The following is a 10,954-nucleotide window of genomic DNA, read 5'->3' as shown; positions in this document are numbered from 1 at the left end:
AACCCAAACCAGCCTGTGATTCTAAAAGTTCTGGCCTCCGCAAGATCCCCCGTCAATGAACTCCCCGAAGCAGATGAAGTGCCCTTAGCACTGCACCCAAACTTCTGCACGTGGCAGCCCCTACTGACGCTGGTACTAACATCTTCCTCCCTTCCCTCGCTCTCGCAGACCTCCTTCCACACCACCTCGCACGCGTTTTCAAATATTCTGGTGCAGTGTGGCATGTACAGAAATAACGGGCTCAACACCTCCCTGGAGAAGAGCCACGTCACCGGCCCAGGCAACTTCATCACCGCCTACGACCACTTCAACTTCCACCCCAGCTACAACCCAAGCAGCCCCTCGCACTGTTAGACCCGCAGGAGCAGCGATGACGATACGAACCCGCTTCAGTTCACTGCTGGCTGCCTAGATAAAACCCCCAAACTGTAACACGAGCAAGCAAACCACAGCACTGACCTCATCCTGACCTATTGCTGAGCCTCATCTGCAAGCACAAGCGGAGGAACTACGCTGTCGCTGTAGCTGCTCAGCCGGCGGCAGGCTGCTTCACGGAGAGCAAGGCTGGTTTCTCTTACACCCGTCCCGGACAAAGCACTCTTCCTCCAGCACTTGGTTCCAAGTTACCTCTTCTGACCGCAGACTTGGGATACCACGGCAGAAACAAACGGCAGCGGGCAGGGAATTCAGTGGCCAAGCAAGCCGGTACGAAAGCCGTGTAGTTGAGACAGAGTCCTGAACTTAAAATACTGGGTAAAAATAAAATTAACGGACTCGTACCTTGTTAAGGCCAGAAATTTAGCCCTGGGGGAGCAGCGGTTCAAGTCTGTGTTATCAAAAACGAGTTCAGTAATTTGTTGGGAGAAAACACATAAAGCCAGTTTGGTACTAGCTGAAAACCACTAATTTACAGAATGAGCGTTATTAGCAATAGTATCTTAATTTATAAAGATTTAATGTGATGAAGTGTCAGTTCAATAGCTCATATGAACCATCTGAATTTCTAGGCAGCACGTAGTTGTAAGTACTAGACCAATATAGATTACATATACATACATTCACTTAACCTTTTCTCTGTCACTAAGGACCCTTTAAACTCGTCTCATGTACCACGTATCATTAAAAATTAAGATTTTAAAACTGTTTCTGTACTATTTAATAACCAAACTGCATGTTTTCCAGAGCTGTTCATTAAGCCTTTGGATTTCTTATAGCAAGCATGTTCATCTTCCTTACCTCTCTAAGCTACAATGCTTTAAGAAATCACTCTAAGACAGACAACTCATCAAAAAGTTAAGTTTTATTTAACTTTTCCAAGTAACAGCTGTAGTTCCACAGCCAGTGAAACTGCAGCATTTAGACGGTAACTACAAGGAGACACTGCACCAAAAGGAACACCTTAGCACGTGCTGCCTGCAAACTCGTCTTGAAGAGAAACCAGTCTGCCAGTTTATGGAGGAGAAATGGTCCCACCTTCGCTGAAAACACACCAATACCCTGGCACAAGGAAACATACTAAGCAAAAATGGGCCTGAAAAGTGAACTTTTAAAATATTTAAGACGTGAAAATAAATAAGCAACACTATCATTCACTGCTGTTCTGCTATTCGACGCTAGACAATACCTTGAGCTTCTCGTAACTTCCCTTTCTTCTCCTGAAACAAAAAATAACATGAAGCGCTGAATTAATACAAACAGTTGTGACAACTTTCATATATTCTTACCCACAGATTTTTCTGCAGGTGGACTAATTTAGGGATACGACTGCCTCTTAGACACAGAAATTTAGCAGGTTTTGTCACATATTTTCCATGTTTTCATACTTCATCTAAAAACACCCACCTCTTTTCTTCCTTGCCTTTATTTCTTCCGTTTTTTTGTTTTATTCTTGAACTGAGACCAGCTCCCTTGAAGCGTTTTGCGTGCAGCGTACCTCACGTCACCCCCGCATAGACTGTCTGCTGAGGTATGCTGGAGTAAGGTTACCCAATTCCCTCCCACCGAGGTTCACTGAGAAGGGAACAATACACGAGCTTTGCTGGCAGCCAGCTCCCATTTTCCTTATGTTTGCTCTCGCACATTTCCCTATTTTAGTGTGATTAAGAAATACTGACCTATTTGCTCAGGTGTTGGAGACCCAATACACTTCCCTTTAAGAAACACCTGTACAAATTCAAAATATCATCCTGAAGATGACCCATTTTACCACAGAGAATCTATCTACCTCAAAGGGCCTCTTTCTGCTTTGCGCATTTGCAGATAGAAGTATGCGAGGCTGTAGGATCAAACCAAGACAAACTGCCCTTTTTAAAGGTCTGAAATATTGAAAAGCACATACATTAATAAAAGAGATGGCGGCGGAGATGGCGAGCTCCTTCCTGGAGCTACACGTCAAAACTCATGCTCTGAAAATAGCAGCAAAGAACAGTTTATAAAAAATTTAGGTGGTGCTTGTGGTCCCCTGAGGACCCTTGAAGATCCTGAAGCTCGGAAAAATAAGTCACCGTGATAAAATAAAGCAAGGTACCTATTTTCCTAGTCCTGAGCAAGCACAGCTTTATCTGAGAACTCCGGTATTCCAATCGGGATGCTGTAGCTTGCCACTAGCTGTAATAAAATATGCCTCGTAGTTTAATAAATTAACATCCAAATTAGCAAGTTGTGTGCTCTGGCAGGGAAAAAGAAGTGTGTTTTTAAAAAATGTAAACCAGCACTCACTAGAAAAAACCCAAAAGTAATTCCTTCCAGGCTTGTGTAGATCCGAGTACATGGTTCCACGCATGTAACTGCTGCAATAGATAAGGGATCAAATTAATGCCTCAGGAGGGCTGAAATAATGGAGAAAGGAGCTTGTTCTGGGCACTCATCAGAGCCTTTTCAGCTGTCACGGAGAGCGGAAGGGTCAGGAGGGGTGTGTGGTCCGTGCCTACTCTGCAGTTGGCTGCCTGTTATGATCACTATCAACAGGAAGGAAAAAAAAAGGTTTTGGTACTGCACCCATCCAGACGGGACCTCAGGAGATTTGTGCTGCAACCCCAAACTTGGTACCACACACGTAGGACTTTATCCTCACTGTCTTTCTACTCCTCAGCTGTTCAGCCCGTAATCTGTAGTGTGTAAGAGCCATTTCTTACTGCTCCAAGACACTGGAGTTCTCTGTTGGAACGAGCGATGAGAACTGTACCCAGAATGACGATACTGCCAGTGCAGCCATGGCACTCTTCCTACAGCCCCAGCACCAACGCCAGGGATGTCTGTTGACATGCTATTTAGAGTTACACGCTCTGGGGTGCTTGCTCCTCCTTGGCAGGTCAGCAATTCCCATGGGACAAAGTCTGGAAAAATTACTTGCAGAGACCTAAGACAACCGGGAGGACTTGGAGGGAGAAGGGAATACCCATAGCACAGTGGTACAGCAACACCACGGGTGACAGGATGGTTTGAACATCAAGACAGGTCCTCCCGCCCACCCTGAAGACTAGCTCAGGGTCTCCTAGGAGAACACAGGAAAGCGTGTTCATCCCATCTCCGCACCATCAAGGGTTCCCACGCTCACTACCTCCGGTCTTCGACAGCGGGGCAGAAAGGATCACGTGCTCATCATCCTGCAGGGGATGCCCTTTAGAGATACACCACGTGCTTTAACTGACAAATGTCACCTCCTGAGCTCTGCCTCAAAACCGAGGAAACCCTCGTGCTACTAACGGAGAGGGCAAGCACAAGGAAACGCCACTCTTGACCACAAATGCCAGGAAAGAAAACCACTGTAAGGGTTTTGCTAAAAGTACAAAACCCCTTCTCACCCCACAGAATAAACACAACTTTGGTGACCTCTACGCTTTGGAGATTCTCATCCTTCGTTTCTTGTTTTCAAGAACAATATTCCCTTAAACCAACGCATCTTTAAAGACGTGGGTTCTGCTTCACAGTCACACGGAAATCACACGCTATTGTCACACGGGGGGTTACAGTCTCAGAGGGGGGTGGCTGAAGGCAGTCTGAAGTGAGATCCTGCTCCCCGGCTCAGCTAACACAAAGGCTGTGATTGCCTTCAAGGGTGACATCCTTTACTCCCAAACGCTACTGCGCAAGCTAACTACATCTTCCGACCACTGAGGAGAGGAAAAAAGGTAACACAAACCCACTACTCACTAAAGATGACGACACAAATCATAGGAGCACTCCAGTTTCACGGTCCAAGCTCAGAACCCCATTTATTAAACGTTATAAACTTATCAATGTACACCGTTTCCTATATACAAATCAAGTTTATCAATTTAAAAAAAAAGTGCTGTTTGAAATCAGATTTTATTTAAAGCACAAGGTAATGGGATTTGCATCTTAACTGAACCCGTTCACGAGCAGTATTGAGAACACAGACACATCGACGGGGGCACGAGACACCTCTTAAGCCTTAATGCTGATTTACTGAAAACTTAGAGGAGAAACATTCAGCTTATTTCATACAAACAGTACATAGTGCTTCCATCATCTCTAGTAAAATTAAGTATACAGTTTAATCCTTTTAAAGCAAGGTACTCTGAAAACTTCTATTTTAAAATACCAGCCTATTTACCTATTCCAAACAAAAGGCCCAAATCCTGCAGCTGAATCAAGGCAGACAAAAATATATGCCTGTGTAGACAGACTGCAGGCACGTGAGCTAAGTAAAAAAACCACTTTTCCAAGGTATCCTACCACAAAAATGAGATGATCTAGCATACGGAGCTCTTAAACAAACCAACCAACCCAAGGACTACAAAAAGGTGGCTGGACAGTAAGAAATGTCAAGTGACCACTATAAACATGTTCAAAATGTAACTGCACAACAGTATAAACACACAAAGGATGTTGTTCGTTTCTCTACATGCCACGGCTACTTGTTCTACTCCACGCGACACCGCAGGTCGCCAGTGTTCCACAAACTGCGGTCAGGCCACGGGGATACAACGCGACGCCGGATGCGGCCTCGACTGCTTTTGCTCCATCTTGCAAAGTTAAGGCCAGCCTCCAGGAAGACTGCTGAAGCGGTGGAGAAACCAAGCGACACTGAGTGGTAGTTTGGCTGAGAGAAGTTCAGTAGAAGACTAGATAAAGACAACATCGGATCGAGTCACAGGGACAAGGTGCAAGATCAAACTACTCGAAGGACTTCACACGCATGGAAAGGAAAGAACCACCCAACAGCTTAAATTCACACACTGCAGGTTTTTCAGTGAAACCAGTGTGGGGGCACTTTGTTGCCGATATGAACGTGCTACTTCAATCCCATCTAAAGTTAGTACAAATGTAAAGATAGTAGTGAAAAATCACTTTGTTCCGGCTGCTGGAATCAGAGGCATAGAAAGCGCTACCAGTAGGAAAGAACAGTGCTGAAAATATCCTTGGCGTTGGCATTAGGGACTTCCTACAAGTCTAGCTTTGTTCTATTGCACAAGAATTGTAAATGGAAAGTTCACAGAAACGTAACATTTTAGAAACCACTTTTGAAAAAGGAAAAGTAAGGGCACTCAATTCAAGGAAGTTTATTCCGAAAACCAAAAGCCATCTCTGGGTAACTGCAGGGCACCAAAATCAGACTGGAGAAGAACAAGGCATTGTTTCAGCCTGGCAGACCCAACAGTACATAAATCCAGCGAAACCCACAGAAACCACGCTGTCTGACACACGCTCCTTCTCTTTTCTCCAGCTGCATTCACACTTGGAATCATCTGCTAGCGGGAGGTTCCCAGTATTCAAAGGGTACTTCCAGCAGCTGCTGAGGTCGCCTTACACAGGATGCGCGGACAGACTGATCCACCTTCCGTACCCCAATTTCCGTTTCCATCTTCAAGGCTGGATCTCCACGCCTACAGCCGCGCTGGAGTTCTGCTCCCCCAGCCCAACAGCCCTTGGGGCGGGAGAACCGAGACTCTGTGGGCTTGTCCTAAGGCAGCGCGAACGGGAACAGATGTCAGATAATCCCCTTCAAGAGCACAGCACTGCCGTCAAATGCTGCGTTTTCCTAGGATCTTCTAACGGATTGCCAAATATATCCTGCGCACAAACAGGTTCTCTTTTGATACATGATTAGAGGCCTCATAATTTAAAGTGTGATCAGTCAGCATCTTCTTATCTACAGTAACTACAGCCTCCTGTAGTAATGCAAGCCCTAAAAATCATTATAAAAAATATTTCCTTAGAACACTTCAAATAATTTACAAAATTCTACAAAAACTCTGCATGTTTGTCCATGATATCCCTGTTCAATAGAAGCTTTTTTCACATTAGTGTGTATATGATATACAGACTTCACCATCTCCCGCTGCCTCTCACGTCTCAACTTTTATCAAGGTAATTACAACGAGAGTTATTTTCTAAAAAGACTGTTACTGTATTAAAAAAAAGTGTACTTACATATTTGAAACCTTTCTTTTTGAGAGGGAATCTGGGCACTCCCCTGCAGGTACGTCAGTAAGTCTGGCACAGGTTTTGCCTAAAACATCCTGCCCCTGGTCCACTTCACGAGCAGTTTCCCTATTCTGCAAGACTGGTATTTTTCCTTCCAGACTGGAGCTGGATACCTGAATTTCTTCCTGCCTCTCACTGTCCTGGCAGGTAACCTTTTCCTTCTTAACGCACATGTTCAGAGTGATACTTGTGCATGTTCCTGTACCAGTTTTATCCAGTGCTCCTGTTGTCACACTGAGTTCCTGCAGCGGGCAAGCTAAACCTGGATCTGGCCTGTTGTCCTGCTGGCTTTGCCCTTCCTTCCTGCACGTGTGTACACCCTGCTGAGGTGTGACTCTGCTACCCTTATCTGCCTTTACCACTCCCACACTGTGTTTGGGGTGTGTGGGATCCAAATTTGAATCGGCCCAGCTGTCTCTGAGACCGTCTCCTTCCTCGATCCGCACCTGTGTGCTCTCAGCTCTGGATGTTCCTCTGCAAACCTCATCTGCTTTGCTTGCTGCCACACTCCGTTCCTGCACGGGAAGACTCGCGCGCGCGTCTGCCTGGTGTCCTGAAGCATCACCCCTTCTGCAGCCCTCTGCTTCCTCTCTGATACACAAAGGAGCAGCCTCCAGTCTTTCACAGGTTTCTGCTACGTGGGGACTTGACGCTTCCAGCACGAGCTTCTGCGAAGAACTGGACTCGTTTATGGCCGTGCTACTCCCCCCACTAAACTCGCCTTTTGGCAAGGGGGCTCCTCTTCCCTGGTCAAGCACGCCTGTGTCCTGGGAAGCTGCCTCCGTTCCTAACGCGCTGCTCTGGGCCAGCAAACACTCTGCTTTCTGCCTTTTGTTCAAAAGCATGGATTTCTTCCTGTCCCGAGCGTATTTTAGTCCTGCAATAAACTTACTCGAAATTTTTAGGTGAAAGGTATTTTTCCTTTTAGGTCTAGGCTTTGCGTTAATCACTTTTCGTACTTTATAACCTTCATTTTTGCTGGTTTTAGCGGGAAACACTTTCTGCACAGGCTCTGTATTAGGGCCATCCTTTTTACCTGTTGTATTTCCAGATAACTCCCCAGCAGCAATACCTTTCACACTCCCCACCCCCTGCTTAGCTTTTAACTGACCAGTAGTATGAAGATTAACATTCTCCGCAGAGGAAGCACATTTTCCACTGCCATGTAACATTGCACTTTTCCCTTCCGTTCTCGGAGAGTTCTTCACCTCCTCAGTTTGCTGAGACACCTCAGCCTTTCTACTCTGACCCAGCGTGAGGTCAATCTCATTTTCAACCGGCTGGTGCTTTGCTTTTCCTTTAGGACCAGTTTGTTTGGTCACTCTCAATAGGTCCAGAGTTGCATCGTCTTTCTGTATCTCTGAACTGCCTGCAGAGTCTTTAGCCTTTTCTGCCAAGAACTTCCTAATTTCTTGTTCGATGCTGTCATCGCTGTCCACCGAACTGCTGTCATCAGCGTCTGATGCAGCCGCCAAAGTACTTCTGCTATTTTTAGCTACTCGCGGGTTATTCGGGTTTGAAACTGGTTTAGGTTTATATCCTTTTTTAAGCTGTAAATTGAACTCCTCTGTTTTTTCATTGGTAAGTCTGACGTTTATGTTGTCTGGAGGATTTCGGGTTGCATTCTCTTTCACAGCTTTTCTAGGTTTTGAGAGGCAGCTTTTCAGCAGCACGGGATTTTTACATTTCCAGTCACTTGGTTGGAGGCTACTAAATTCATCCAGCAGCTGAGTTGCTGTCTCACTAAACCTGACTCTCTTCTTGCACTGAGATTTCTGGTCCTTGGACTTCTTCTTTAGCTTTCTTTTAGACCGTAAAAGGTCCTTGATAGCACTATCAAGGTCCTCATCGCTATCCAGAGAACTGCTCTCATCATCTGAACCATCCCTCTCTTGGGCTTGGATGGGAGCTTTCATAAGCTTTCTTGCGCCACTCTGAACCTGCATAAAAGGGTTTACAGTGTCCAAGGCCACGCACCTGCCAACGGATCCAGGTAATTCGGAAGACATCAGCTGCTGCTGCCTAGTCTCTTTACTACCAAGCCCCTGAGCATCACAGAGCTCTGCGGGGCTGCTCAGCGCACACTCCTCTTGGAGCACAGGAAATTTTGAATAGTTACCTGGCTGGAAAAGTCCCGTCTCCAGCTGTTCAGGTGTTTTAGATGCACCCTGTTTCGCCAGTCTGCCTTCCCTTTTAAGTCTCCTTTTACGACTCAGTGACAGCTTCAGTGTTTTGGGAAGAGAAGGCTCAAGGGTACCGGGAAGGCTGTTCTGATCAGAAGGCAAAGGCATCTGGATTGAGTGTGACAGGCTGGGAGGCTTTGTTCCAAGGTTTTCCGACTGTGCTTTCAGAGCCAAAAAAGCCCTGATTTCTTGCTCGATACTATCATCGCTGTCCACAAGGCTGCTGTCGCTTTCGCAGCGGGAAGATGAGAGAAGCTGGGGAGAAAAGAAGGAGTCTGCAGCGAGCGATGTGTTGTCACTTCCCATTTGGGATGGCATGATTGTTTTGGAAATATCAAGGATAGCTTCCGCACACATGAGTTCTGCAGATGTGTCCGCTCTGCAAGAAGCCTGCAACGTGAGCTCACAAGCAGCGATCTTGTCTTCCGCAGGTGCAAAACGTCTGGCCTTTTTCAGTGGTTTAAACAGCTTGTGAAGTTCATTGCTGCTGCTTTCTAACTCGGTTGACTTCGAATTAATTTCTTTTCTCTTGTTGCTTATAGGGCTTTTATGGGTTTCTGGTGAGGCACTTTTTGTTGAGCTAATAGTCAGGCTTCCAGATATGTCTGCCATTCCCTTCGCATCAAATTGTTCTCTCCGCAAAGGGACGGAGTCTGCAGCGTGACCTGCCTCTTTCCTGATTTTCTCCAGCTGATAAAGCTGAATGGCTTCTTCAATGCCATCGTCGCTGCTTGAGTCAGATGTGTGCATGCTCTCGTTCACAAGCGCTCCCCTCGTCTCCCAGTAATTAGCACCGCTTCCTTCGTTTTGCTCCACTAACCAGGGCTGGCTGGCAGTGGCCATTTCCAGGTACGCTCGGTTCACCTGGCTGAAATCACTCGGCTCTTCTTGGATTCTGGACTGCGCGCCAGTTTCCTGGAGCCTGGGATGGTGTCTCAAGAGGAATGCGTTACAACCTTGCTTTATAGCACCACAGTTTGTTTTGTTTGGTGTTTCCTTGTTGCATTTTAGGACAGATCTCAGATGGGAATCTTTTTTATCCTCCCCAATCACACACTTACTAATTTCTTGCTGCTTCTTCTCATTCAGGAACTGCACTATTTCAGCCTGTATGCTCTGTTCAAAAGAGTCATCGCTACTGATGCTCTGAGGGGAAGCGGGCTGCAGCCTTTTACCAATTCCCAGGTGGTCAGACAGGTACTCTTCAGAGAGCATCTCAGCTTTAAATTTCACAGGCAGAAGGTTACTAGCCATTTTGTTACGGGATAATTCTCTCTTAAACCTTTTGTCACTGCTTATATTCTCAGAACACTCTGCGTTCCTTTGCAATGACTGGTCACTTTTGCTTTTGGCTTTCAAATACTCTTGAATGGCTTCCTCTATACCTCGGTCAACAGAATCGTCGCTATCAGATTCCAGCAAGAGAGTCCCAAACCCCACGTTCTCCTCCGCTTCAGCGTCGTCCAAATCGGCAGGGCATCCACACTTGGTGTACTGAGGATGCTTCCGCAGCAATGTGGTGCTAGACGTGACTCTGTTACTGGTGCCCTTTTCTCCCTTTTGTTTCCTTTGCATAATACAATCATACTCATTGTTCATACCCAGGGGAGACTCTTGACTTTGCAGGTTGTTTATGATCATCTGAACTTTTGCACTTACAGAGGTTCTAGTGTCGCCCCCTTCAGATTCAGAGAAGCAAACGGGGTATCTACAATTCCTTGCTGGTCCAAAGGACTCCCATTTTGTCTGAAGAGCTACCAAAGGAGATGCATTCATAAGGAACATTCTAGCAGACAACAGCAAGGTCCACAACGGAACAGCTTCTCAGACCGGTCTCTCTTCCATCCTACAAAAGAGAGAAAAGAAGTTTTTATGACGCATCCACCCTCTAGAAATTCCATGTGATAATACTGGTAACAGAAATGGTAAATAATTAACACTCGGGCTTGCTGTGCCAGATCATCACAAGAGTTACTCCTCAACATCACTTTAACAGGTGAAGAACCACTGACAGCCCTGTGCGCAGGTGTGTGCGATCCCCTTCCGCACCAACGCTGCCTGAGCGTTTTTGCAACAAACGCCGTGGCAGGAGAGAAAGAACAACCGTAAGGGAAACTTTCCTAACGCGGTGGAACTGGTGGGAGCGGAGAACCCTGCAAAATATTCTGCTCCCTGTGTTTCTTTTGGCATAACTGCCCTTTTTAAGGAACTCCAGCCACGCATAGCTCAGCTTTTCAGTTTTACAACAAACCCAACGTTGGCTATGCCCACACGGCGTGTGATGGGCGGATGTGAAGCAAGTCTCCCCTGGTCCGAGGTGG

At 46.3% G+C, this 10,954-nt stretch overlaps 2 protein-coding genes across 2 annotated transcripts; one reads left to right on the top strand and one right to left on the bottom strand.

The window, feature by feature from the left end:
* Positions 1-168: 168 nt before the first annotated feature.
* LOC104508239 (chromosome unknown open reading frame, human C9orf116) lies at positions 169-354 on the top strand (the record flags this gene model as incomplete). Its single annotated transcript, XM_010149797.1, has 1 exon — positions 169-354. A coding segment is annotated over one exon (186 nt), but the record flags the coding sequence as incomplete, so codon positions are not given.
* Positions 355-1,603: 1,249 nt separating this feature from the next.
* Positions 1,604-10,418, bottom strand: PPP1R26 (protein phosphatase 1, regulatory subunit 26). The gene is made up of 2 exons (XM_010149796.1): positions 6,397-10,418; positions 1,604-1,655 (listed from the first exon to the last, which is right to left on the bottom strand). The coding sequence occupies exons 1-2, from the start codon at positions 10,416-10,418 to the stop codon at positions 1,604-1,606; spliced, it is 4,074 nt and encodes a 1,357-aa protein (XP_010148098.1).
* Positions 10,419-10,954: the final 536 nt, after the last annotated feature.

The sequence above is a fragment of the Eurypyga helias genome, unplaced genomic scaffold (assembly GCF_000690775.1).
Source record: "Eurypyga helias isolate BGI_N326 unplaced genomic scaffold, ASM69077v1 scaffold19004, whole genome shotgun sequence".
Lineage (NCBI taxonomy): Eukaryota > Metazoa > Chordata > Aves > Eurypygiformes > Eurypygidae > Eurypyga > Eurypyga helias.
Note: the sequence above shows the minus strand (reverse complement) of the source record. Positions and strands in the feature narration are given on the sequence as shown.

Excerpts from the sequence above, each read along its gene's own strand:
- PPP1R26 (XM_010149796.1), bottom strand. The coding sequence starts at position 10,418 with ATGTTCCTTATGAATGCATCTCCTTTGGTAGCTCTTCAGACAAAATGG. Across the intron at positions 1,656-6,396 it reads AAAAGAAAGGTTTCAAATAT|GAGAAGAAAGGGAAGTTACG; the intron begins GTAAGTACACTT and ends TTTTTGTTTCAG.